The sequence below is a fragment of the Choloepus didactylus genome, chromosome 1 (assembly GCF_015220235.1).
Source record: "Choloepus didactylus isolate mChoDid1 chromosome 1, mChoDid1.pri, whole genome shotgun sequence".
In the NCBI taxonomy this organism is placed as follows: Eukaryota; Metazoa; Chordata; class Mammalia; order Pilosa; family Megalonychidae; genus Choloepus; species Choloepus didactylus.
In genome coordinates this window covers 65,191,671-65,215,936 of record NC_051307.1, presented here as the reverse complement: position 1 = coordinate 65,215,936, position 24,266 = coordinate 65,191,671, and the positions used below count along the sequence as shown (strand labels likewise).

The 24,266-nt window shown below is 35.5% G+C and overlaps 1 protein-coding gene across 6 annotated transcripts in view; it reads left to right on the top strand.

Annotated features, from left to right (window-relative positions):
- SENP7 (SUMO specific peptidase 7) overlaps nucleotides 1-24,266 on the top strand; it is a 214,718-nt gene that overhangs the window by 22,230 nt on the left and 168,222 nt on the right. For 5 of the 6 annotated variants that reach the window (XM_037834886.1, XM_037834912.1, XM_037834927.1 and 2 more), the window contains exon 2: nucleotides 5,643-5,695. In XM_037834886.1, the coding sequence (XP_037690814.1) occupies nucleotides 5,643-5,695 (53 nt within the window). Of the gene's footprint in view, nucleotides 1-5,642; nucleotides 5,696-6,326; nucleotides 6,425-24,266 lie in introns of all 6 variants that reach the window. The other variant, XM_037834906.1, reaches the window with a different exon arrangement.

Genomic DNA, 24,266 nt, shown 5'->3' with positions numbered 1-24,266 from the left:
GTAAACTTTTCTAATTGCAAATGACATGATCCTGTATACAGAAAATCCTGAAAAAATCCACAGCAAAACTACCAAAGCTAATAAAAGAATTTAGCGGTGAGTTTGGTCAAAAATCAGTAATATTTCTGTACACTAGTAGGGAACAATCTGTAGAGGAAATCAAGGAAAAAAATCCCATTTACTATAGCAACTAAAAGACTCAGATATCTAGGAATAAATATAACCAAGGATGTAAAGAACTTATACACAGAAAATCACAAAACATTGCTAAAGGAATGACAGAATGACCTAAGTAAATGGAAGGCTTTCCATGTTCATGGATTTGAAGTCTAAGTGTTTTGAAGAGTTCAATTCTACCCAAAACAATTTATGGATTCAACACAGTCTCAATCAAAATTCCAACAGTCTTCTGTGGAGAAATGGAAAAGCAGAAAGTCACATTTATTTGCAAGGGTGGAGGGCCCTGAATAGCAAAAGCCATCTTGAAAAAGAAGAATGAAGTTGGAGGACTTATATTTCTTGATTTGAATACTTATTACAAAGTTACAGTAAACAAAACAGCATGGTCCTGGCAAAAGGAAAGATGTATAGACCAGTGGAATTGAGAGTTCAGAAATAAACTCTTATATCTATGGCCAGTTGATTTTTTTTTAATTAAATTCAATTTTATTGAAATACATTCACACACCATACAATCATCCATAGTATACAATCCACTGTCCACAGTATGATAACATAGTTATACGTTCATCACCACAATCTATCTCTGAACATTTTCCTTACATCAGAAAGAACCAGAACAAGAATAAAAAATAAGAGTGAAAAAAGAACACCCAAATCCTCCCCCCATCCCACCCCATTTGTCCTTTAGTTTTTATCCCCATTTTTCTACTCATCCATACACTAGATAAAGGGGGTGTGATCCACAAGATCTTCACAATCACACTGTCACCCCTTGTAATCTACATTATTATATAATTGTCTTCAGGAGTCCAGACTGCTGGGTTGGAGTTTGGTAGTTTCAGGTATTTACTTCTAGCTATTCCAATACGTTAAAACCTAAGAGGTGTTATCTCTATATTGCCTAAGAATGTCCACCAGAGTGACCTCTTGACTCCATTTGAAATCTCTCAGCCACTGAAACTATTTCGTCTCATTTTGCATCCCCCTTTTGGTCAAGAAGATACTCTCAGTCCCATGATGTCAGGTCCACATTCATCCCCGGGAGTCATATTCTGCATTGCCAGGGAGATTTACACCCCTGGGAGTCGGGTACCACGTAGGGGGGAGGGCAGCGAGTTCACCTGTCGAGATGGCTCAGTTAGAGAGAGAGAGGGCCACATCTGAGCAACAAAGAGGTACTTGGGGAGACTCTTAGGCACAATTATATGCAAGTTTAGACTCTCCTTTGCAGTAACGAGCTTCATAAGGTACATGTCCACTCAATGGGGAAAGAATAGTTTGTTTAAAGAAATGGTGTTGGAAAACTGGATATCCATATGGAAAAGATTGAGGATGAACCCATACCTCATACTTTAAACAAAAGTTAACACAAAATGGATCATTGAGCTAAATATAAGGACCAGAGCTATAAAACTCTTAGAAGAAGACGTAGGGATGCATCTTCATGACCTCGTGTTTGCCAGTGTTTCCTTAGACTCTATACCAAAAGCATGAAGAATAAAAGAAAATATGAATATGAAAAAATGGACTTCATAAAAATTAAGAACTTTAGTGGATCTAAGGACTTCATAATAAGAAATATAAGGACAACCTACAGAATGGGAGAAAATATTTGGAAACCACATATGTGATAAGGGTTTGGTATCAGAATATATAGAAAAATCCTACAACTCAACAATAGAAGGACAACCTAGTGAAAAAATGGGCAAAAGACTTGTGTAGACATTTCTACAATGAAAATATATAAATGGCAAAAAAGGACATGAAAAAATGTTCATTAGCCATCAGTGAAATGCACGTTGAAACAACAATGTAATAATCATTTCACACAAACTAGAATGTCTCATATTAATAAGACGGAATATAAAAAGTGTTGGAGAGGATGTGGAGTAATAGGACTACTCATTCATCCTTGGCGGGAATGTAAAATGGTGTAGCTGCTCTGTAAAATAGTTTGGCAGTTCCTCAGAAAGTTAAGTATAGAATTACCATGTAACCCAGCAATCTTGGTTTTAGTTATATACCCAAAAGGGTCTCAGGCAGATACTTGCTCACTGATGTTTATAGTGACATTTTTGACAGTTCCCCAAAGATGGAAGCAACTCAAGGTCCATCAATAGATGAATGAATAAACATAATATGGTATCCACACATGTTCTGGTTTGCTAATGCTGCCTTTTTGCAAAAATACCATAAATGGATTGGCTTTTATAAAGGGGGTTTATTTGGTTACACAGTTACAGTCTTAAGGCCATAAAGTGTCCAAGGTTAGGCATCAACATTTGGGTACCTTCACTGAAGGATGGCCAATGGCATCCGGAAAACCTCTGTTAGCTGGGAAGGCACATGGCTAGTGTCTGCTTGCTCCCAGGTTGTGTTTCAAAATGGCGGTCTCCAGAATGTCAGCTTTCAATGGCTGTCTTCCAAAATGTCTGTCTTAGCTTCAGCTCCTCTTCAAATGTCACTCTCAGTAGCTCTCTAAATTGTCACTTGCCGCTGCTCTGTGTCTGGGCTTATGTAGCTCTTTTAAAGTACTCCAGTGATCCAATAAAGACCCACCCTGAATGGACAGGGCAACACCTCCATAGAAATAATTTAATGAAAGGTATCACTCAGAGTTGATTGAGTCACATCTCCATGGAAACATTGAACCAATAGGTTCCAACCTAATCAACACTAATGCGTCTGTCCCCACAAGATTGCATCAAATAACATGGCGTTTTGGGGGACACAATACAGCCAAACTGGCATAACACAATATGGAACATTATTCAGCTATAAAAAAGAATGAAATTCTAGTACATGTTCCAACACAGATGAACCTTGAAAACATGTTGAATGGAATAAACCAGACACAAATAGACATGTATGATATCAATGATATAAAATAATTAGAATAAGCAAACTCATAGAATTAGAAACTAGAATACAGGTTACCAGGTTCTCTGGTAGAGTCAGGTAATGGTGAGTTATTGCTTAATTTGTGCAGACTCTCTGTTTGGGGTGATGGATGGTGGTAATGGTTGGTTGCGATGAGAGCACAGTATGAATTAACACCACTGAGTTATAAATTTGAAAGTGCTTAAAAGGGAATTTTAGGTTGTATATATGTTACTGGAATAACAATTAAAAAAATATTGGATTATACTGCACAAATAGTGATCCCTAATGTAAACAATTACTATTGTTAATAGTATAATAATAATAATATTGTTTCATCAATTGTCAGAAAGATACCACAGAAGTGCAAAGTGTTACTAATCAGGGAAAGTATGTGTGTGAGGGTGGGTCTATGGGAACTCTATTTTCTGCATGATTTTTCTGTAAACCTACAGCATCTCTTATTAGAAAAAAAATAAAAATTAAAAAATTTCAGAAGCTTAAGTATAGAGGTTAACACTTTTGTATCAGTGTTTTCTTCAGGAAATTAATGTTGTGTAGTATCAACATAAATGGGAAAAGTTATTTCAGCTATGTAGGTTTCTAGATAAACTGTAGTCCATTTATTATAATTGTTATTTTTAAAAGTTATTTTATTTAAATCTGTAGTATGACTTACAGTAAAGGCCACTTATCTTTGGTATACAGTTTCCTGACTTTTTAAACTTGTATACATACACTTGGGTAGCTGTCACCTAAATCAAAACAGATTTTTGGTATCCCATGAAGCTCACTATGCCTTGTTCCACACCAGAACTCTTACACTACTTTAGGTAACCACTATCCTGAGTTGTATCACCTTAGGTAAATTTTACCTGTTCTTGAGTTTCATTTAAATAGAATGATTATGTTCTCTTTTGCATCTGATTTCATTTGAACATAATGTCTGTGAGAGATGGCCATGTTGTCTGAGGCAGTAATTCATTTTTTAGTTTTGCCATTGTATGAATATACCACTGTTTGTTTATTCATTGCCTATTGATGGACATTTGGGTTGTTTCCAGTTTTTGGCTATCAAGAACAATTGTGATTTACAGATTGACATGCATATTCTTTGGTGGACATAATCACTCATTTCTCTTGGTTATATATTTTATGGAATTGTTGCATGTCAAATAGGTAGGTGTTTAGTAGATGATGGCAAAATTAGTAGATGCTTTTTCACCTACTGACAGTATATGAGAGTTATCGTCTCTCACCAATACTATGTATTGGCAGTAGTTTTACCCATTCTGAGATCTGTGTAGTGGTATTCCGTTGTCATTTTAATTCGTATATCTCTAATGATAATGAACTTGAGCACCTTTTCATGTGTTCATTGGGCATTTAGACATTTTTATTTTTAAGTGCCTATTCAAAGCTTTTGCCCATTTTAAAGATAGGTTTGTCTTGCTTTTTCTTACTGCTTTGTAGGAGTCCTTTAGATATTCTTGTCATGAGTCCTTGACAGATGTGTATTACCAATAATCTTTTCCCAGTCTATGTCTTATCTTTTCACTCTCTTAATGATGATTTTTGATGAACAGAAGTTCTTAATTTTAATGAAATCCTGTTTTCTAATCTTTTCCCTTAAGATTAATACTACATGTGCCCAGTTTGAGAAATCTTTGCCTGCCCCATTTTATTCTAGAACCTTTATTTGTTTTGCCTTCGACATTTAAATCTGTGATCCATTTCAGAGTAATTTTCTTGTATGGTATGAGTTAGGGGGTCAAGGTTTATTTGTTTTCTCACTTAGCTCTGAATTGCTTCAGCATCATTTATTAAAAAGATCCGTTTTTCACTGAACTGCAGTAGTATATTTGTCATAAATAGTGACCAAATATTCATGGATTTCTCTTTCATTTTTTAATGAATTCTGATATATTCCAGTAGGTTATAAATTCCAGAATAGCTGGAACTTTGTCTGATTTGTTCACTATTCTATACCTACTGCGTAGCACAGTCTCTGGCACATGGTAGTCGTACAATAAATACTTGCTGTTCCACAGGAATTCTGAAACATGTTGGTGAGGTAAGAGTTAAACTAGAATCCAGTTGCGTGGCATGCCTAGATATGTAGAATTGGGAGTGTTTTTGTAGAATAGTCTCAACTTCTAGTTCTCACGTGCTCCCCCCCCCCCCCCCGCAGATAATAGGAATTTGTCTTATCAGATGGTTTAACCAACATTTATTGAACACCTACTGGGTGCTAGGACTTTTAACAGGAAATTTCTTATTTAGGTCTTAGGGCTCAGTTTCCCTGTTTCTTTTCCTATTGCCATCATACCTATATTGTTTAATGGAGACATTTTGAGAAAACCTGCTACTCTTCTGGAACATGTAGTTATAACAATACTATAACTATTTTTACCTTTATGTTTAATCTTTCAGGTTCTGTGAAATGTAATAATATAAATTCAAAATCTAACAAGAAGCTAATTTAAAACAAGTGAAGCCTGTGAAGGGATTTATTTTATTAAATGTTTATCTCATTTGGATGTTAGATGATAATTTTACTATATCTTTTGTTTTTGTAGAAATTGTCACAGACGGAAAAAGGAAAAAATCTTCATCGTCTGACTTACGTGAGGTATGCATTAGTTTTGTTTTTAAACAATTCATTATCTTTTAGTTACTGATATTGGAATTATTTTGCTATTTGTCTTTCTAATAAGTTTTAAAGAAAATACTGTAAAACCTTAGCTAATCAGTGTTTTGGGTTTTGGTCTATCCTAATTAACTGAAAGTTAACCAGGAGACCCTTTCTCGGAACAGCCTTGCTTAAACCATTGGAAAATGTTCCAGTATACTTTCTAGACCTCATTTTATATTTTATATAAAACATAAATATGTGTTTCCTTAATGACAGTGTATTAGCGTGCCTCATATTCACTTATTAATAATACTGTAGGTGAAGAGTTCTATGCAAGGCAAATTACTGTTTGGCATACATCTTTTTAAATCTCTTTTTTTCCATTCATTGCTTTTGTAATAAGCTATGAGTAACAAAACAAGTAAAATAAAGTTTTTACTTATAAAGTTTTTACTTATCATCCTTGGTAAGAAAGATAATCTTTTCTTCCTCTAGAATTTTGTGTTAATTGCAGTAGTACACTGATTAATGTTGTAATAACTTATTAGATACTTTTCTCTGAAAGTTCTCATAAAGTTCCAAGTTATGCACAGAGAACTTTAATTTGGTACGTTTTTATGTTATAAAGTTGTAACATGGAATAAAGAAGGAGAAGAAATTATGAAGGAGGTCTGTGAGAAGGAATCAGAGTGCCTTGAGAAGACCACATAGAGAACATGACTTTAGGTATTCATTTTCTTCCTTGTCTTATTTCAGATTTGGGGGGTGTGATTTCCCCATTTAAAATTCTGGATTTTGGTTAAGTGGACAGTGAGGGAGATAAAAAAGAAAATCTTACATTGACCGTCATATCCATTTTTAAACACCTCTCTCTGTATTGATTACTTTTTTTGTTTAGTACCTCCAGTGAAGTGAGATGCTCTGTCTTAGATCATTCCTTCCTCTACATGATTAATCTGAAATTCCATCATTAGAAATTCATAATATTGAGTTAAATTCTCTGTCTGATTTTTAGGTATACTACAGTATTTTAAAAACCTTTTTATTTTCAAAATAACTAGACTTAGAAATAGTAACTTTTTAATGAGTTCCCATAAATCTTTAATCTAGCTTTACCTAATGTTAACTTCTTACATAACTATAGCGCAATTAACAAAACTAAGAAATTAACATTGTATAGTACTTTAAATGACAGACTTTATCAGGATTTCCTGTTTTTTTTTTACTAATGTCCTTTTTTTTTACTTCAAAAAAATTTAAAAAATTCAAACAAAACAAAGGAATAAGAAAAATAACTACCTTGTTTCCAACATGTCCCTACCCTACCCCAAGAAAATTAACAAGCCATAACAAAACAAAGGAATAAGAAAAGCAAATAACTTAAAATAACCACCTTGCTTCCAAGATGTTCCTACTATACCCAAGAAAATTTACAAACTATCGTCATTTCTGAGTATTCCTATAACGTTAAGATTGCCTTCAGTGGCTTATCTGTTCTTAATAGATTATTGTTCCCTTTTCGCTAGTTTCTGTCTATCTCTAGGTCCCCTACATTCTACAATATAAAACATTTATTCTACATTTTTCACAGAGTTCACATTAGTGGCAACATAGGGTATCTCTCTTTTTGTGTCTGGCTTATTTCACTCAGCATTATGTCTTCAAGGTTCATCCATGTTGTCATGTTTCATGACATTGTTCCTTCTTACTGCCGCGTAGTATTCCATCATGTGTATATACCACATTTTGTTTATTCACTTATCTGTTGAAGGACATTTGTTATGTTATCCATATCTTGGCAGTTGTGAATAATGCCGCTGTGAACATCAGTGTGCAAATATCTGTTCATCTCACTGCTTTCAGATCTTCTGGGTATATACCGAGAAGTGAAATTGCTGGATCAAAGGGAAACTCGATATCTAGGTTTCTTAGGAACCGCTAGACTGTCTTCCAGAGTGGCTGTACCATTATACAATCCTCCCAGCAATGAATAAGAGTTCCAATTTCTCCACATCCTCTCCAGCATTTGTATTTTCCTGTTTGTTTGATGGCAGCCATTCTAATTGGTGTGACATGATCTCTCATTGTGGTCTTTTTTTTTATTTTACATTGAAGCTAATTTTTTTTTTAATGCAACAGGTTTTTTTTTTTTTTTACTTCATCAAAAAATTAAAAATAAAACCAATTCAAACAAAACAAAGGAATAAGAAAAACAAATAACCTAAAATAACTATTTCTTCTAACATGTCCCTATCCTACCTGAAGAAAATGAAGAAACTCCAACAAAACAAAGGAATAAGAAAAACAACCCCAAACAACCACATTGCTTCCAACATGCTCCTACCACACCCAAGAAAATTTGCAAACCGTAATCATTTCTGAGCATTCTGATAAAATTGAGATTGCCCTCAACAGCTTATCTGTTCTTATTAGATTATCGTTCCCCCTTCACTAGTTGCTGTCTATTTCTAGGTCCCCTACATTCTACAATATAAAATACTTGTTTTACATTTTCCAAAGAATTCACATTAGTGGTAGCATGCAATTTCTCTCTTTTTGTGTCTGGCTTATTTTCTGATCTGTTGTTAGACAAATTTTAATCACGTCAACTGTGTTCAAATGTCTGTTTGTGTCACTGCTTTCAAATCTTCTGGGTATATACCAGGAAGTGAAATTGCTGGATCATATGGTAACTCAATATCTGCTTTTCTGAGGAACTGCCAAATTGTCCTCCACAGTGGCTGTACCATTATACAGTCTCACCAGCAGTGAATAAGAGTTCCAATTTCTCCACACCTCTCCAGGATTTGTAGCTTCCTGTTTGTTTAATGGCAGCCATTCTAACTGGTGTAAGATGAGATCTCATTGTGGTCTTAATTTGCTTCTCCCTAATAGCTAGTAAAGATGACCCTTTTTGTTTTTTCATGTGTTTTTTAGCCATTTGTATTTCTTCTTCAGTAAAATGCCTTTTCCTCTCTTTTGCCCATTTTATAATTGGGTTGTCTGTACTATTGTTGTTGAGTTGTAGGATTTCTTTATATATGCAAGATACCAGTTGTTTGTCAGATACTTAGTTTCCAAATATTTTTTCCCATTGAGTTGGCTGCCTCTTCACCTTTTTGACAGATCCCTTTGAGGTACAGAAGCTTTTAATTTTGATGAGTTCCCATTTATCTATTTTTTCTTTTGTTCCTTGTACTTTGGTTGTAAGGTCTAAGAACCTACCTCCTAATACAAGGTCTTGAAGATGTTTCCCTACATTATCTTCTAGGAATTTTATGGTACTGTCTCTTATATTAGGTCTTTGATCCACTTCGAGTTAATTTTTGTGTAGGTTGTGAGTTAGGGGTCCCCTTTCATTCTTTTGGATTTGGATATACAACTCTCCCAGCCCCATTTGTTGAAGAGACTGTGTCCCAGTTCAGCGGGTTTGGGTGCCTTATCAAAGATTAGTCTACAGTATATCTGGGGGTCTATCTCTGAATTCTCAATTTGATTCCATTGATCAATATGTCTATCTTTGTGCCAGTACCAGGCTGTTTTGACTACTGTAACATTATAGTAAGCTTCAAAGTCAGGAAGTATAATTTCTCCCACTTCTTTTTTGTTTTTTTAGAATGTTTTTAGCAATTTGGGGCATCTTTTCCTTCCAAATGAATTTGATAACTAGCTTTTCCAAGTCTGCAAAATAGGTTGTTGGAATTTTGATAGGGATTCCGCTAAATCTGTAGATGAGTTTGTGTAGAATTGGCATCTTAATGACATTTAGCCTTCTTATCTGTGAACAAGGAATATTTTTCCATCTCTTTAGGTCCCCTTCTATTTCTTATAGTAAAGTTATGTATATAAAGGTCTTTTACATCCTTGGTTAAGTTTATTCCTAGGTACTTGATTTTTTCAATTGCTATCGAGAATGGAATCTTTTTCTTGAGTGTCTCTTCAGTTAGGTCATTTCTAGTGTATAGGAACATTACTGACTTCTGTGCATTAATTTTGTATCCTGCTACTTTGCTAAATTTGTTTATTAGCTCAAGTAGCCGTGTCATCGATTTCTCAGGGTTTTCCAGATAGAAGATCACATCATCTGCAAATAATGAGAGTTTTACTTCTTCCTGTCCAATTTGGATACCTTTTATTTCTTTGTCTTGCTGAACTGCTCTGGCTAGCACTTCAAGCGCAATGTTGAATACTAGTGGTGACAGCAGGCATCCTTGTCTCGTTCCTGATCTGAGAGGGAAGGCTTTCAGTCTCTCACCATTGAGTACTATGCTGGCTGTGGGTTTTTCATATATGCCTTTTATCATATTGAGGATTGTCCTTCAATTCCTACCTTTTGAATTGTTTTTAATCAAAAAAGTATGCTGGATTTTGTCGAATGCTTTTTTCAGCATCTATTGAGATGATCATTTGATTTTTCTCTTTTGATTTGTTAATGTGTTGTAATCCATTGACTGATTTTTCTTATGTTGAACCATCCTTGCATGCTGGGAATTAACCCATATATAATTAATTGTCATGCCTCCTTAGTTTCCTCTAAGCCTGACAGTTCTTCAGACTTTAAGCTTTGATAACTATGACACTTTTGAAGAGTACCAATCAGTATTCTGTTGACTCTCCCTCAATATGGGCTTGTCTTATGGTTTCTCATGATTAGGTTAAGGTTATCCTTTTGGGGAAGAATACCATAGAAGTGATGTGCGCTTTTCAGTGCATCATATCAGGGTACATGATGATAATATGCCTTATTATTGGTGATGTTAACCTTGACTAAGGTAGTGTCTGCCTGGTTTCTCCACCGCAAATTCCTATTTTTCACTTTGTAATTAATAGATATTTTGGGGGAAATATTTGAATCTAGACAAATATGTTGTTTGTTTTCAAACTTCTGCCTACTATTTTAGCATCTATCAGTGGATCTTGTTTGCCCCAATTATATATGTGGATTTCTAATGGTGATTTTCTTTTTCTGCATTTATTAATTGAAATTCTTCTTCTGTAAGGGAAAGATATACCTTTTCTCCTATTTATTTATTTATTCAATTTTTTTTTCAATATGTTCTCATGGATATTTATTTTATTCTGTGGGTTATAATCCTCTTCTGTTGTTATTGATTTTGTTGATCAAAGTGTTCCAGTGTTGGCATTTGGAGTTCTTTTAGGTTGGATCCTATGCCTTTTTTTGTGTTTTTGTCTTCATTGGTGAATTTTATAAAATATATTTTTAAAATAATACAAAATAATAATTCTTCATGAACTCTTTTAAAAAATAGAGGGGGAGGGAACACATCCCAACTCATTTTGGAAGACAAGTATTGCTCTGATAACAAGGCCGGACAAAGTCATCACATGAAAAGAAACAAGACAATATCGTGAACATATATGCAAAAATCTTAAAGTCATTAGCAAAATATTGGAAAAACTCAATCTCTGCATCCATCACATGGTTGTCTTCCCTCTCTTTCTGTCAGATTTTCCCATTCTTATTCATATTGGGTTAGGGCCATCCTACTCCAGTTTGGCTTCATCCTAACTAATAACATCTTTTAAGATCCTATTTCACAATAGAATCACAATTATAGGACTTTGAGAGGGGCTTGAACTTATCTTTTTGGGGAACATAATTCATTGAACATGTAGGAAAACTTTCACTGGCATCAGAGAAGCCAGTGTGCATAGGACAAAGTACAGTCTTCCATTCAGGACTAGGTCCAGAGTAGGAAATAAGTCAAAGGCTCTGGTCCCTGTTCCCAAAGAGGTGAGGGATTTTGTTTCCTGGATATCACCAAAACCTCTGTCAGGGTATATAAGTATTATGGAAAAATTGCTTCACCACTACCACTAGTATCTCAAATTCTGAAAGCCATCCTCAATACTAGGTGCCCCTGAATGATTGTGGCAGAGGTGGAAGGGGGAAAGAGTGCAAAGGAACTCTATGCTGAAGTGAGAGTGAGGTTCGGCACAAAGGAGTCGATATGCTTCATCTTTAGCTGGGTTTCTCTAGACTAGAAGTTAATCATCTTTTTCAGGTTTGAAATTTGAAGCAGTACCTTTAATAAAGAAGTATGCAAAAGTGTTTGATATGAACCATCTTCAGTGAGGCAGAAAAGCCATGGATCACCTGTTTTATTGCCTATTAAAAGATTCTATCATCCTTGGTAGAATTAACCAAATTAATGAAATTATTTGGTTAAGAATTATATCACATTTTGTTTTTAAACATTCTAAGTCACAAGTAAATTATGCATTCATTTTATACAACTTTACATTTTTAGAATCCTAGACTTGGCCATGAAGATCTTTTAACTAATGTTGTTCTGCTTTATCTAGGAGCAGACAACGTGGTCTCTACTTGAATATCCCCAGCAATCCTGAATACATGACTTCACAAAACAATCCCTTTCATTGTTAGACTTTAGTACTTCCTTATATCAATCTGAAATTTGTCTTTATGTAACTTCCAATCTTTGGTCCTTGTTTGAATTTTGTGGAACCTTCTTTCAACTGACATTCTTCTTGCCTCCCCTAAATCTTCTCCAGCAATTCAATAATTCATAATTTGTTTACTCTCATATGATAAGGTTTTTAAAGTCCTTTTCACTTCCTGGTTGTACTTCTTTGGATGTCCTGTATTTGTCAGTGTATTCTTAAATTGCTCAATACTGAACTCAACAACCCAAACCAGTTGTGATCTGACCAGGAAAGGTTTAGAAATGGATGGTGGTGACAGTAGCACATTATTGTGAGTGTAATTAACAGCACTGAATTATGTATATGAATGTGATTGAAAGGGGAAGTTCTGGGTCGTGTGTTACTAGAACAAAAATTAGAAGATAAAACATGGGCCTGTATAACATGGTGAACCCTGTTGTGGACAATGGACTGGGGTTAATAGTACAAATATAAGAATGTTCTTTCATGAATTATAACATATATGGCACTAACACAAGGTGATAATAATAGGATAGTATATGGAAAAAATATACCTAATGTATCTATGGACTATAATTAACAGTACTATTTTAATATTCTATCATAAATTATAACAAAGGTACCATACTACTGCAGTGTCAACAGTGGGGCAGGAGTAATATATAGGAAATGTATTTTTTGTGTGACTTTTATGTAAACCTACAATTTTTCTAGTTAAAATTTAAAAACCACATTGTGCTAAGTGAAAGAAATTAGACCCAAAGTACCACATATTGTAGGATTCCATTTATATAAATTGTAAATGTAAATAAATCTGTAGAGACAGAAATAGATTAGTGGTTATGTAGGGCTAAGGAAAGATAAAGGGATTGAGAGGTGACTGCTAAGGGGTATGGAGTTTTTCTTTTTGGAGTAATGAAAATGTTCTGAAATTGATTGTGGTGATGAATACACAACTCTGTGAATATACTAGAAGCTGTTGATTGTATACTTTGTATGGATTGTATGGTATGTGAATATATCTCAATAAAACTGCTTTTTAAAAAGAAGACTACAGAAAGGCAAGAGGTGACCAATAGATCTCACCATGGGGAGATGTAAAGAGATATAATGCATGATATCTTTACAGATGGAATGGATGCAAGGATAGTTAGCTGGATTTATAAGTTTTAGAAACAATCAGATCCAGATCCTATTCACTAAGCAGGGAGGTCTCTTACGGTATGCTGCAGGGCTCTGTCCTTGGTTGTATTTCAAAAATATGTTGACCTAGACTTGCATAGGGAAAAAAAAGAGCCAATTTGTCAAATGATGTGACGCTGGAAAAGATAGCTAATCTTTGGAAGATAAAACTAGGAATTAAAAAATGTCTTGACTGGCTGGAAATGTTGATCATATCTAAGACAGTGATTTGGGATAAATGCCAAGGCCTGCCCTTAAGTTTAAAAATCCACCTACATAAGTACAAACATGGGGAAACACGGTTTAATAAAATCTCATTTGATAAGACAAGGGTTTTAGCTGCTTGACGTATTCTAAATGATCAGATCTGGTCCTCTGCCCTATTATCATGCACCTGTCTTTTTCTTGAGTACTTCTTCATTTTCTAGTACCACACAATATTTTAGGCTTGACTTATATTTTCCCTGCTCCAGCCTTGAAATCAATCCTCATCTCCCCAAGGAGTCCTGGTTCTTTTTATTGAAGAATGGTATATAGAAACCCAAGTCTGGGTGCTAGGGGTACTCATTGCTACTAGGATGTCATTGTTTCTAGGCTCTCTCAATAGATGGACTTAGCAGATATAAGTATGTATGCTAACCCATATATATACATGTATATATATATGTATTTATTTCTCTGTATAGCTATTAAAAACCCCATGAATTTAGTATTGATATTTCTGATTCTAATCTAACATCACTTAATTTATTCTAGACTTTCCCCTTTCCTCATTTTTAACTTTTTTTCTCTTTCTCTATAATATATTTACTTTATTTATTCAACTAAATATACACATAAAATTGTACTATTACACTTTAAAATTAATGAAAGGATGGAGCTTTGATGTGTGTTGGGAGAAGAGACTGATAGTTTTTGAGTTTAAAGTATTTAAAAAAATACTTTTAAAGCAAGACTAGTTTGTAGTAGAAAAATTAGAAAATTCAATTGAACGAAAGGAAGATCCCCTAGAGATACTCAGAATTAAACTTTGGTGTATATCTTTCTTTCCTGTCTATTTTTCCATCTATAGGAAATAAGTAAATAAATATTTAAAAAGTAGAAAACCACAAAATACTGTTTTATAATCTGCTTTTTCCCACTTAACTATATATTTTGAATATCATTTCTTTGAAATTTAATTTATTTAAAACATTGTTCAGCCAATATTTATTGGGTACTTAAGTTGTTTTTGACACTGTGCTAGGCATAAGTACCAGGGAACCATTGATAAACATTTTTAATGGCTATGTTATATTCCATTGTATGAATGTATCACAATTAATTTAAAAAGTATCCTATTAGTATGCTTTTTTTTTTTTATGCGTGTTTTCCAATGAAAATTTTATTTATAAGGACAGGTGGCTGGCTAGATTTGGCCCACTGACTGCAGTTTGCTGAACCCTACGCTAAACACAACTTTTCTAATCCAAGCCCACCATTCTCTCCATTATACCAGAGAAAGTACAATTAACTAGGCAATGATCTTTTTCAAAGTATGCTGTTCAAGCTGTAGACACATATTTAATGTCTTAAATGTGGAACACAGCCACATTTCTAATGAATAGAAGAGAAAGCAAAAAGGAAGATGCTCATTAGAATGTCTGGGAAAAGGGAGTTTAGACTAAGATATAATTGGAGTCAGATACCTTGGTTCTGGTTTCATCTGTGTTGCTCATCAGCTATAAGATTCCAGCTCCGGTTGACTTCACCTCTTATCTGTATAATGGCACATTTGGATTGTGTGAAATTTGTAAGTTCTCTTCCAGCTCCAACATTCTGACTTCTCCAAAGTGATTAAAATAATCACATTTTAACCAATGTTCTAGCAGGTCAATCATTCCATCTCTTGCCAGGCTAGCTCTAAACACTGTCAAGAATGTCTCAGTTACCACACACTGGTTCTCCATCATTGTGTACTTCTATGTATGGAAAGCTATAATTTTATTTGTTGGTGACTGTGGTAGTTTGGAGCTGTTATATACCCCACAAAAGGCCATGTTCTTTTAATCCATCCCTGTGGATGTAGACCTGTTGTGGGTAGGACCTTTTGGTTAGCTTATTTCAATTGAGATTTGACCCAGCCCATTCAAGATGGGTCTTAATCCTTTTACTGGAGTCCTGCATGAGGATAAAAGACAAGGAAACATCCAGAGAACTTGGAGATAAAGGCCATGGAGGTGCTAAGGGAAGACTCACAGAAGCTCACAGAGGAGGCCACTGGAACCAGAAGTTGAAAGAAACAAGACCCTGGAGTGAAGGACCAGCAAATGTTGGGAGTGTGCCTTGCTATCTGACAGAGGAACCCTGGATTCAGCAGCCTTTCTGTTGATGCCTTAATTTGGACATTTTCATGGCCTTAGAACTATAAATTTGTAAGCTAATAAATTCCCATTGTCTATCTGACACCCAGGGGTGTAAATCTCCCTGGCAATGTGGAATATGATTCCTGGGGAGGAATCTAGACCTGGCATCATGGGATGGAGGACATCTTCCTGACCAAAAGCGGAGTGTGAAAGGAAATGAAATAAGCTTCAGTGGCAGAGAGATTCCAAAAAGAGTCGAGAGGTCGCTCTGGTGGGCACTCTTCTACACAATATAGACAACCCTTTCTAGGTTCTAATGAATTGGAATAGCTAGCAGTAAATACCTGAAACTATCAAACTACAACCCAGAACCCTTGATTCTTGAAGACGATTGTGTAAAAATGTAGCTTATGAGGGGTGACAATGTGATTGGGAAAGCCATATGGACCACACTCCCCTTTGTCCAGTGTATGGATGGATGAATAGAAAAATGGGGGTAAAAAGAAAAAAAAAAAAAGGCACCCAGTGTTCTTTTATACTTTGTTTTTTTTCACTTTAATTTTTATTATTATTATTTTTGTGTGGTAATGAAAAGGTTCAAAATTAATTTTGGTCATGAATGCGCAACTAAATAATGGTTCTGTGAACAACTGAATGTATGCTTTGTATGACTGCATGGTATGTGACTATATCTCAATAAAATTGAAAAAAAATTAAAAAAAATAAAGTAGAAGTTATGGTGTGTGACTTTGAAGACTAGGTCACAAAAAGGTACTGGGGCTTTGATTTTGGCGTCTGGCCCAGCTTCTTTGGAATCCTGTGCCCTGAAGGAAGCCAGCTGCCATGTTATGAGGAGACTAAAGCAGCCCTGTGGAGAGGCCATCATGGTGAAGAATGGAGGGCTCTGACCAACAGCCATCTCATGCGAATGAGCCATCTTGGAAGCAAATCTTCCAGCCCTAATGAAACCCCAGCTGACCTAATAAAAGACCCTGAGCCAAAACCACTGAGCTGAGCTGCTCCAGGAATCCTGAGTCTAGGAAACTGATAAAATGCAGCATTAAGCCAAAAATAAAAAAGTTCTATTTTAGGATTAGTATATCATGGGAGATGAGGGAAACAAAGTATCTTAACAATTTTGTGAGGAACCACAAGACCCATGATGCAGTCCAGCATAGTGATTAAAAATCTGGATTCAAAAACCAGCTTCAATACTTACTGTCTGTCCAACCTGGAGCAAGTTATTGAACATTTCTTAGCTTCCTCATTTGAAAACCAAGAGGAAAATGATAACTGTTTCATGGGGCTGACATAAGAATTAGTTTTTTTGTAAAATACTTAGTATAAACCATTTAGAACACTATAAATACTATATAACTGCTTATTAATAAAAAAATAGGATAAGTCTTAAAAAAAAATTCCCATTGTAAAAGCCAGCCCATTTCTGGTATATCGTATTCCAACAGCTTTAGCAAACCAAAACAGCAATACATATGGGGATTTGCTCTTTTAAGAAATAAATTAATCATAAACACAGTAAATCTGTTCAGTTGAGTGAGATAAGAGATAGCCAGAGAACGTAACGAGAGTTTTCAAATACCGCCAAGTCCAATTAAGGCAACCTGAAGTTCACCTATTATTAAGCGAGCAGAAACCTAATACTTTGTATTATACTTTTAAGTATCTGAACACCAAGACAGTGTTCAGTCTGTGGGTACAAAAAAATGCAGCCAAAGAAGCAGGCTCAGTGTGTACGCAGCACTGCCTAGAGGAGATTCATCTGGGAGACAAACTCTGGTGACTTTAAAGTTGTATTTGTATGCTGTCAGACTTCATTTCTGCCTGTATGAATTATAGCTTTGGTCAGCAGCATCCTACTTACTTGGCTTTCAAGGTATCCTAATAAAAGGCAGGATAGCCACTGGAATTGAATATTCCCCATTTTAAGTAAAATGTTTTTTTAATTTACTCTTGAGTTTGGCCAATATAAAACCACCTGAGTGTAGTCAACTGTGGAGGGACAGACCGTAGTCTAATAATTTCACTAAAGGCCATATCACTCAAAGCATCTTCCTAGAAAGCCACACGAATTTGGTCACATCCTTTTCAACTGACAACAGTCTTCTGTGGCCAAAGCTAAAATGTAAACTGTAATGTCAAAAAAGAAATTGGAGAAAAGTACAGAAAAAGGATTTCAAAAAGATGTATCCCTAACTACCAGGAGAATGTCATCTACGTAAAATAAACTAAATTTATGGATGGAATAAGTAAAAAATATGGTAAAGTTATAGAGGTGAGCATATCAGGTTTAGAGGTAGAAAATGGAATTGGTGTTCTGAAGCTCATTGTTCGAATCCTAGATTACAAAGATAAAACACGAATTCAGGGTATGGCACTTTTTTTAAATTCAATTTTATTGAGATATATTCACATACTGTACAATCAGTTGTTCACAGCACCATCATATAGTTGTGCATTCATCATCCCAATCTATTTTTTGAACATTTTCCTTGTACAGAAAAAGTGAAAATAAGAATAAAAAAATAAAAGTAAAAAAGAACACCCAAATCACCCCCCCCCATTTTTCATTTAGATTTTTGTCCCCATTTTTCTAGTCATCTATCCACACACTGGATAAAGGGAGTGTGCTCCACAAGGCTTTCACAACCACACTGTCACCTCTTGTAAGCTACATTGCTATATAATTGTCTTCAACAGTCAAGGCTACTGGGTTGGAGTTTGATAGTTTCAGGTATTTACTTCTAGCTATTCCAATACATTAAAACCTAAAAAGTGTTATGTATATAGTGCGTAAGAATGTCCACCAGAGTGACTGCTCGACTCCATTTGAAATCTCTCCATTTGATTTCGTTTCATTTCTCTTCCCCTTTTTGGTTAAGAAGATGTTCTCAGTCCCACGGTGTTGGGTCCAGATTCATCCCTGGGAGTCATACACCCCTGGGTGTCAGATCTACATAGGGGGGATGGCAGTTAGTTCACCCACTGAGTTGGCTTAGCTCGAGAGAGAGGGCCACATCTGAGCAACAAAGAGGGATTCAGGGGGAGACACTTACACACAATTTTGAGCAGGTTTAGCCCCTCCTTTGCAGTAACGAGCTTCATAAGGGCAAGTCCCGTGATAGAAGGTTCAGCACATCAGCCTGCCAGCCCTCATTGTTTCTGAGAACATCAGCAGCAATCCAGGTGAGGAAGCCCAACACATCTGCATTTTCCCCCAGCTCCTCAGGGGGGTCTGCATATTTTTTTTCAATTTTTTTTTAATTAGCTTTATCAAAAAAATTAAAAACCAGACAATAAAAAAACATTGCAAACAAAACCAAAATAAATGAATAAGAAAAAATAAATAACCTAAAAAAACTGCATTACTTCCAACATGTTCCCACTCTACCCCATGAAAATATACAGACTACAACCCAGGAAAAGAATAAGAAAAACAGATAGACTAAGATAAGTACATTTCTGTGAACTTGTTCCTACCATACCCACCAGAAATTAACAAACCGTAGTCATTTGTGAGCATTCCCAGAATGTTAAATTTACCCACAATAACTTATCTGTTCTTATTAGATTATCATTCCACTTCACTAATTGCTATCTCTAGGTCCCCTACATTCTACATTATAAACCATTTATTTTACATTTTTCAGTGTTCATATTAGTGAACATACATAATATATAATATTTCTCTTTTTGTGCCTGGCTTATTTTGGTCAGCATTATGTCTTCAAGGTTTATCCATGTTGTCATATGTTTTACAACATCGTGTCTTATTACTGCTGTGTATTAGTCCATCGTGTGTATATACATTTTATTTATCCACTCTTCTGTTGAAGGGTATTTGGGTTGTTTCCATCTCTTTGCAATAGTGAATATTGCTGCTATGAACATTGGCATGCAGATATCTGTTTGTGTCACTGCCTTCAGATCTTCTGGTAGATACCGAGAAGTGCGATTGCTGGATTGAAGGGTAACTCTATATCTAGTTTTCTAAGGAATCTCCAGACTGTCTTCCAGAGTGGCTGAACCATTATACAGTCCCACCAACAATGAATAAGAGTTGCAATTTCTCCACATCGTCTCTAGTATTTGTAGTTACCTGTTTGTTTAATGGCAGCCATTCTAATTGGTATGAGATAGTATCTCATTGGGGCCTTAATTTGCATCTCTCTAACAGCTAGTGTAGATGAACATTTTTTCATGTGTGTTTTGGCCATTTGTATTTCCTCTTCAGAGAACTATCTTTTCATATCTTTTGCCCATTTTATAATTGGGCTGTCTGTACTATTGTCATTGAGTTGTAGGATTTCTTTATATATGCAGGATATCAGTCTTTTGACAGATACATGGTTTCCAAATATTTTTTCCCATTGAGTTGGCTACCTCTTCACCTTTTTGAGAAATTCCTTTGAGGTACAGAAAGTTCTGAGTTTGAGGAGTTCCCGTTTATCTATTTTTTCTTTTGTTGCTTGTGATTTGGGGGTAAGGTTTAGGAAGTGATCGCCTAATACAAGGTCTTGAACATGTTTCCCTATATTATTTTCTAGGAGTTTTATGGTTCTGTCTCTTACTTTGAGGTCTTTAACCCATTTTGAGTTAATTTTTGTGTAGGGTGTGCGGTAGGGGTCCTCTTCCTTTCTTTTGGATATGGGTGTATAACTCTCCCCCCATTTGTTGAAATGACTTTTATGCCCTAGTTAGTGGCTTTGGGGGCCTTATCAAAGATCAGCCGACCGTAGTTCTGGGGGTCTATCTCAGGATTCTCAATTCGATTCCATCAATCAATATGTCCATCTTTGTGCCAATACCATGCCTTTTTGACTACTGTGGCTTTATAATAAGCTTCAAAGTCAGGGAGTGTAAGTCCCCCTGCTTTGTTTTTCTTTTTAGAATGTTTTTAGCAATTCAAGGCATCTTTCCTTTCCAAATAAATTTGATAACTAGCTTTTTCAAGTCTGTGAAGTAGATTGTTGGAATTTTGATAGGGATTGCATTGAATCTGTAGACGAGTTTTGGTAGAATTGACATCTTAATGACATTTAGCCTTCATATCCATGAACATGGAATATTTTCCCATCTTTTTAGATCCCTTTCTATTTCCTTTAATAAAGTTATATAGTTTTCTTTATATAGGTCTTTTGCATCTTTGGTTAAGTTTATTCCTAGTACTTGATTTTTTTAGTTGCTATTGAAAATGATATCTTTTTCTTGAGTGTCTCTTCAGTTTGGTCATTTCTAGTGTATGGGAACATTATTGACTTATGTGCATTAATCTTGTATCCCGCTACTTTGCTAAATTTGTTTATTAGCTCTAGTAGCTGTGTAGTCAGTTTCTCAGGGTTTTTCAGATATAGGATCACATCATCTGCAACTAGTGACAATTTTACTTCTTCCTTTCCAATTTGGATGCCTTTTATTTCTTTGTCTTGTGGGATTGCTCTGGCTAGCACTTCTAGCACAATGTTGATAACAGTGGTGATAGTGGGCATCGTTGTCTCGCTCCTAATCTTAGAGGGAAGGCTTTCAGTATCTCACCATTGAGTACTATGCTAGCTGTGGGTTTTTTGTATGCATTCTTTATCATATTGAGAAAGTTTCCTTCAATTCCTACCTTTTGAAGTGTTTTTATCAAGAAGGGATGTTGGATTTTGTCAAATGTTTTTTTAACATCTATTTAGATGGTCTTTTGATTTTTCCCTTTTGATTTGTAATGTGTTGTAATCCATTGACTGGTTTTCTTATGTTGAACCATCCTTGCGTGCATGGAATGAAGCCCACTTGGTCATGGTGTATGATTTTTTTTTTTTAATGTGTCTTTGAATTGGATTTACAAGTTTTTTGTTGAGAATTTTTGCATCTATATTCATTAGGAAGATTGGCCTGTAGTTTTCCTTTCTTGTAGTATCTTTACCTGGTTTTGCTATTAGAGTGATGTTAGCTTCATAAAGTGTGTTAGGTAGTGTTCTGTTTTCTTCATTGTTTTCAAAGAGTTTAAGTAAGATTGGTGTCAGTTCTTTTGGAGTGCTTGGTAGAATTTCCCTGTGATGCCGTCTGGCTCTGGGCATTTATTTGTGGGAAGCTTTTTGATGACTGATTGGATCTTTTTGCTTGTGATTCGTTGGTTGAATTCTTCTCTTTCTCCTCTGGTCAGTCTGGGTTGTTCATGTTGTTTCCAGAAAATTGTCCATTTCTTCTCCATTATCTATTTTGTTGGCATACAGTTGTTCATAGTATCCTCTTATAATTTTTTAAGTTTCTTTGGGAACCACTGTAACATCACTTCTCTCATTCATTATTTTGTGTATTAGGTCTTCTCTCTTTTTAATTTTGTCAGTCTAGCTAGGGGCTTGTCAATCTTGTTGTTCTCAAGGAACCAACTTTTTGTGTTATTTATTCTCCCTATCATTTTTTTGTTCTCTATGTCATTTATTTCTGCTTTATTCCTTGTTATTTCTTTTCTTCTACTTGGTTTAGGATTAGTTTGCTGCTCATTTTTCTAGCTTCTTCAGTTGCTGCATTAGTTCTTTGGTTTTAGGTCTTTCTTCCTTTTTAATCTATGCATTTAGTGCTATAAATTTCCCCCTCAGTACTGATTTTGCTGCATCCCATAGGTTTTGATATGTTGTGTTCTCATTTTCATTCTTCTCTATATATTTAACAATTTCTCTTGCTATTTATTCTTTAACCCACTGATTGTTTAGGAGTATGTTGTTTAACCTCTCAGTATTTTTGAATTTTCTAAGTCTCTGATGATTATTGACTTCTAATTGTATTCCATTGTGATCAGAGAATGTGCTTTGAATAATTTCATTTTTTTAAATTAATCAAGGCTTGTTTTGTGGCCTAGCATATGATCTGTTCTGGAGAAGTTTCCTTGAGCACTAGAGAAGAGTGGGTATACTGGTGATTTGGGGTGTAATGTTCTATATATGACTGTTAATTCAAATTCATTTATCAGATTGTTTAGGTTTTCAGTTTCCTTATTGTTCTTCTGTCTGGTTGATCTATCTATAGGAGAGAGTGATGTATTGAAGTCTCCCACAATTATTGTAGAAACATCTAGTGCTTCCTTTAGTTTTGCCAATGTTTGTCTTATGTATTTTGGGGTACCTTGATTGGGTGCATAAACATTTATGATTCTTATTTGTTCTTGTTGAATTGTTCCTTTTATTAGTATGTTGTGCCAGTTTGAATGTATTGTGTCTTCCCAAATGCCATTATCTTTGATGTAATCTTGTGTTGGCAGACCTGTCAGTGTTAATTAGATTGTAATTCTTTGAATGTTTCCATGGAGATGCACCCCACCCAACTGTAGGTGATGACTCTGGTTGGATATTTTCCGTGGAGGTGTTGGCCCACCCATTGAGGGTGGGTCTGAATTAAATTACTGGAGCACTATATAAGATCAGACAGAAGGAGCAAGCTACTACTGCCAAGAGGGACACTTTGAAAAAACCACAGTAGCTGCAGATGAGAGACAGTTTGAAGATGGCTGTTGAAAGCAGACTCCTGCTTCAGAGAAGCTAAGAGAGGACAAATACCCGAAGTGCAACTAAGAGTGACATTTTTGAGGAACTGCAGCCTAAAGAGGATCGTCCTGGGAGACAGCCATTTTGAAACCAGAACTTGGAGCAGATGCCAGCCATGTGCCTTCCGAGCTAACAGAGGTTTTTCGGACGCCATTGATCATTCTCCAGTGAAGGTACCTTTTGTGGAACGACACTTTATGGCCTTAAGACTGTAACTGTGTAACCAAATAAACCCCCTTTTATAAAAGCCAGTCCATCTCTGGTGTTTTGCATTCCCGCAGCATTAACAGAGTAGAACACATGTAGCGGCCTTCTTTGTCTCTCATAACATACTTGCATTTAAAGTCTATTTTATCTGAGATTAATATTTGTACTCCTGCTTTCTTTTGGCTGTAGCTTGCATGAAATAATTTTCAATTTCTTTGTGCCCCTGTGTCTAAGATGAGTCTCTTGTAAGGAACATGTTGATGGTTCATATTTTTTAATCCATTCTGCCAATCTGTATCTTTTAATTGGTGAGTTTAATCCATTTACATTCAATGTTACTACTGTGAAGGCATTTTTTGAATCAGCCATCCTATCCTTTGGTTTATGTTTGTCAGATAAAGTTTTCCCCTCTCTCTCTCAATGTGCTTTAATACACTCTTACTGAATGTCTTTAGTTCTGAACATTTCTCCATACTTCTCTCTTTTTTTTGTTCCTCCTGTTGATAGGGCTCCGTTTAGTATCTCAAGTAGTGCAGGTCTTTTGTTAGCACATTGTCTCAGCATTTGTTTGTCTGTGAAAAATTTTAAGCTTTCCCTCAAATTTGAAAGAGAGCTTTCATGGGTAAAGAGTTCTTGCCTGGCAATATTTCTCTTTCAGAATTTTTTTTTTTAATTTAATAAATTTTATTTTGAAATAAATTCAGTCTTACAGGAGCAGTTGCAAAAACAGTACAAACCCCATACATAGAACTCCATCATACCCGATTCCCCTCACCCGATCCCCTGATCCACCATCTTTAACATCCTGCCACACCACCGTTTCTTTCTTTCCCTCCCTCCTTCTCTCCCTCCCTCCTT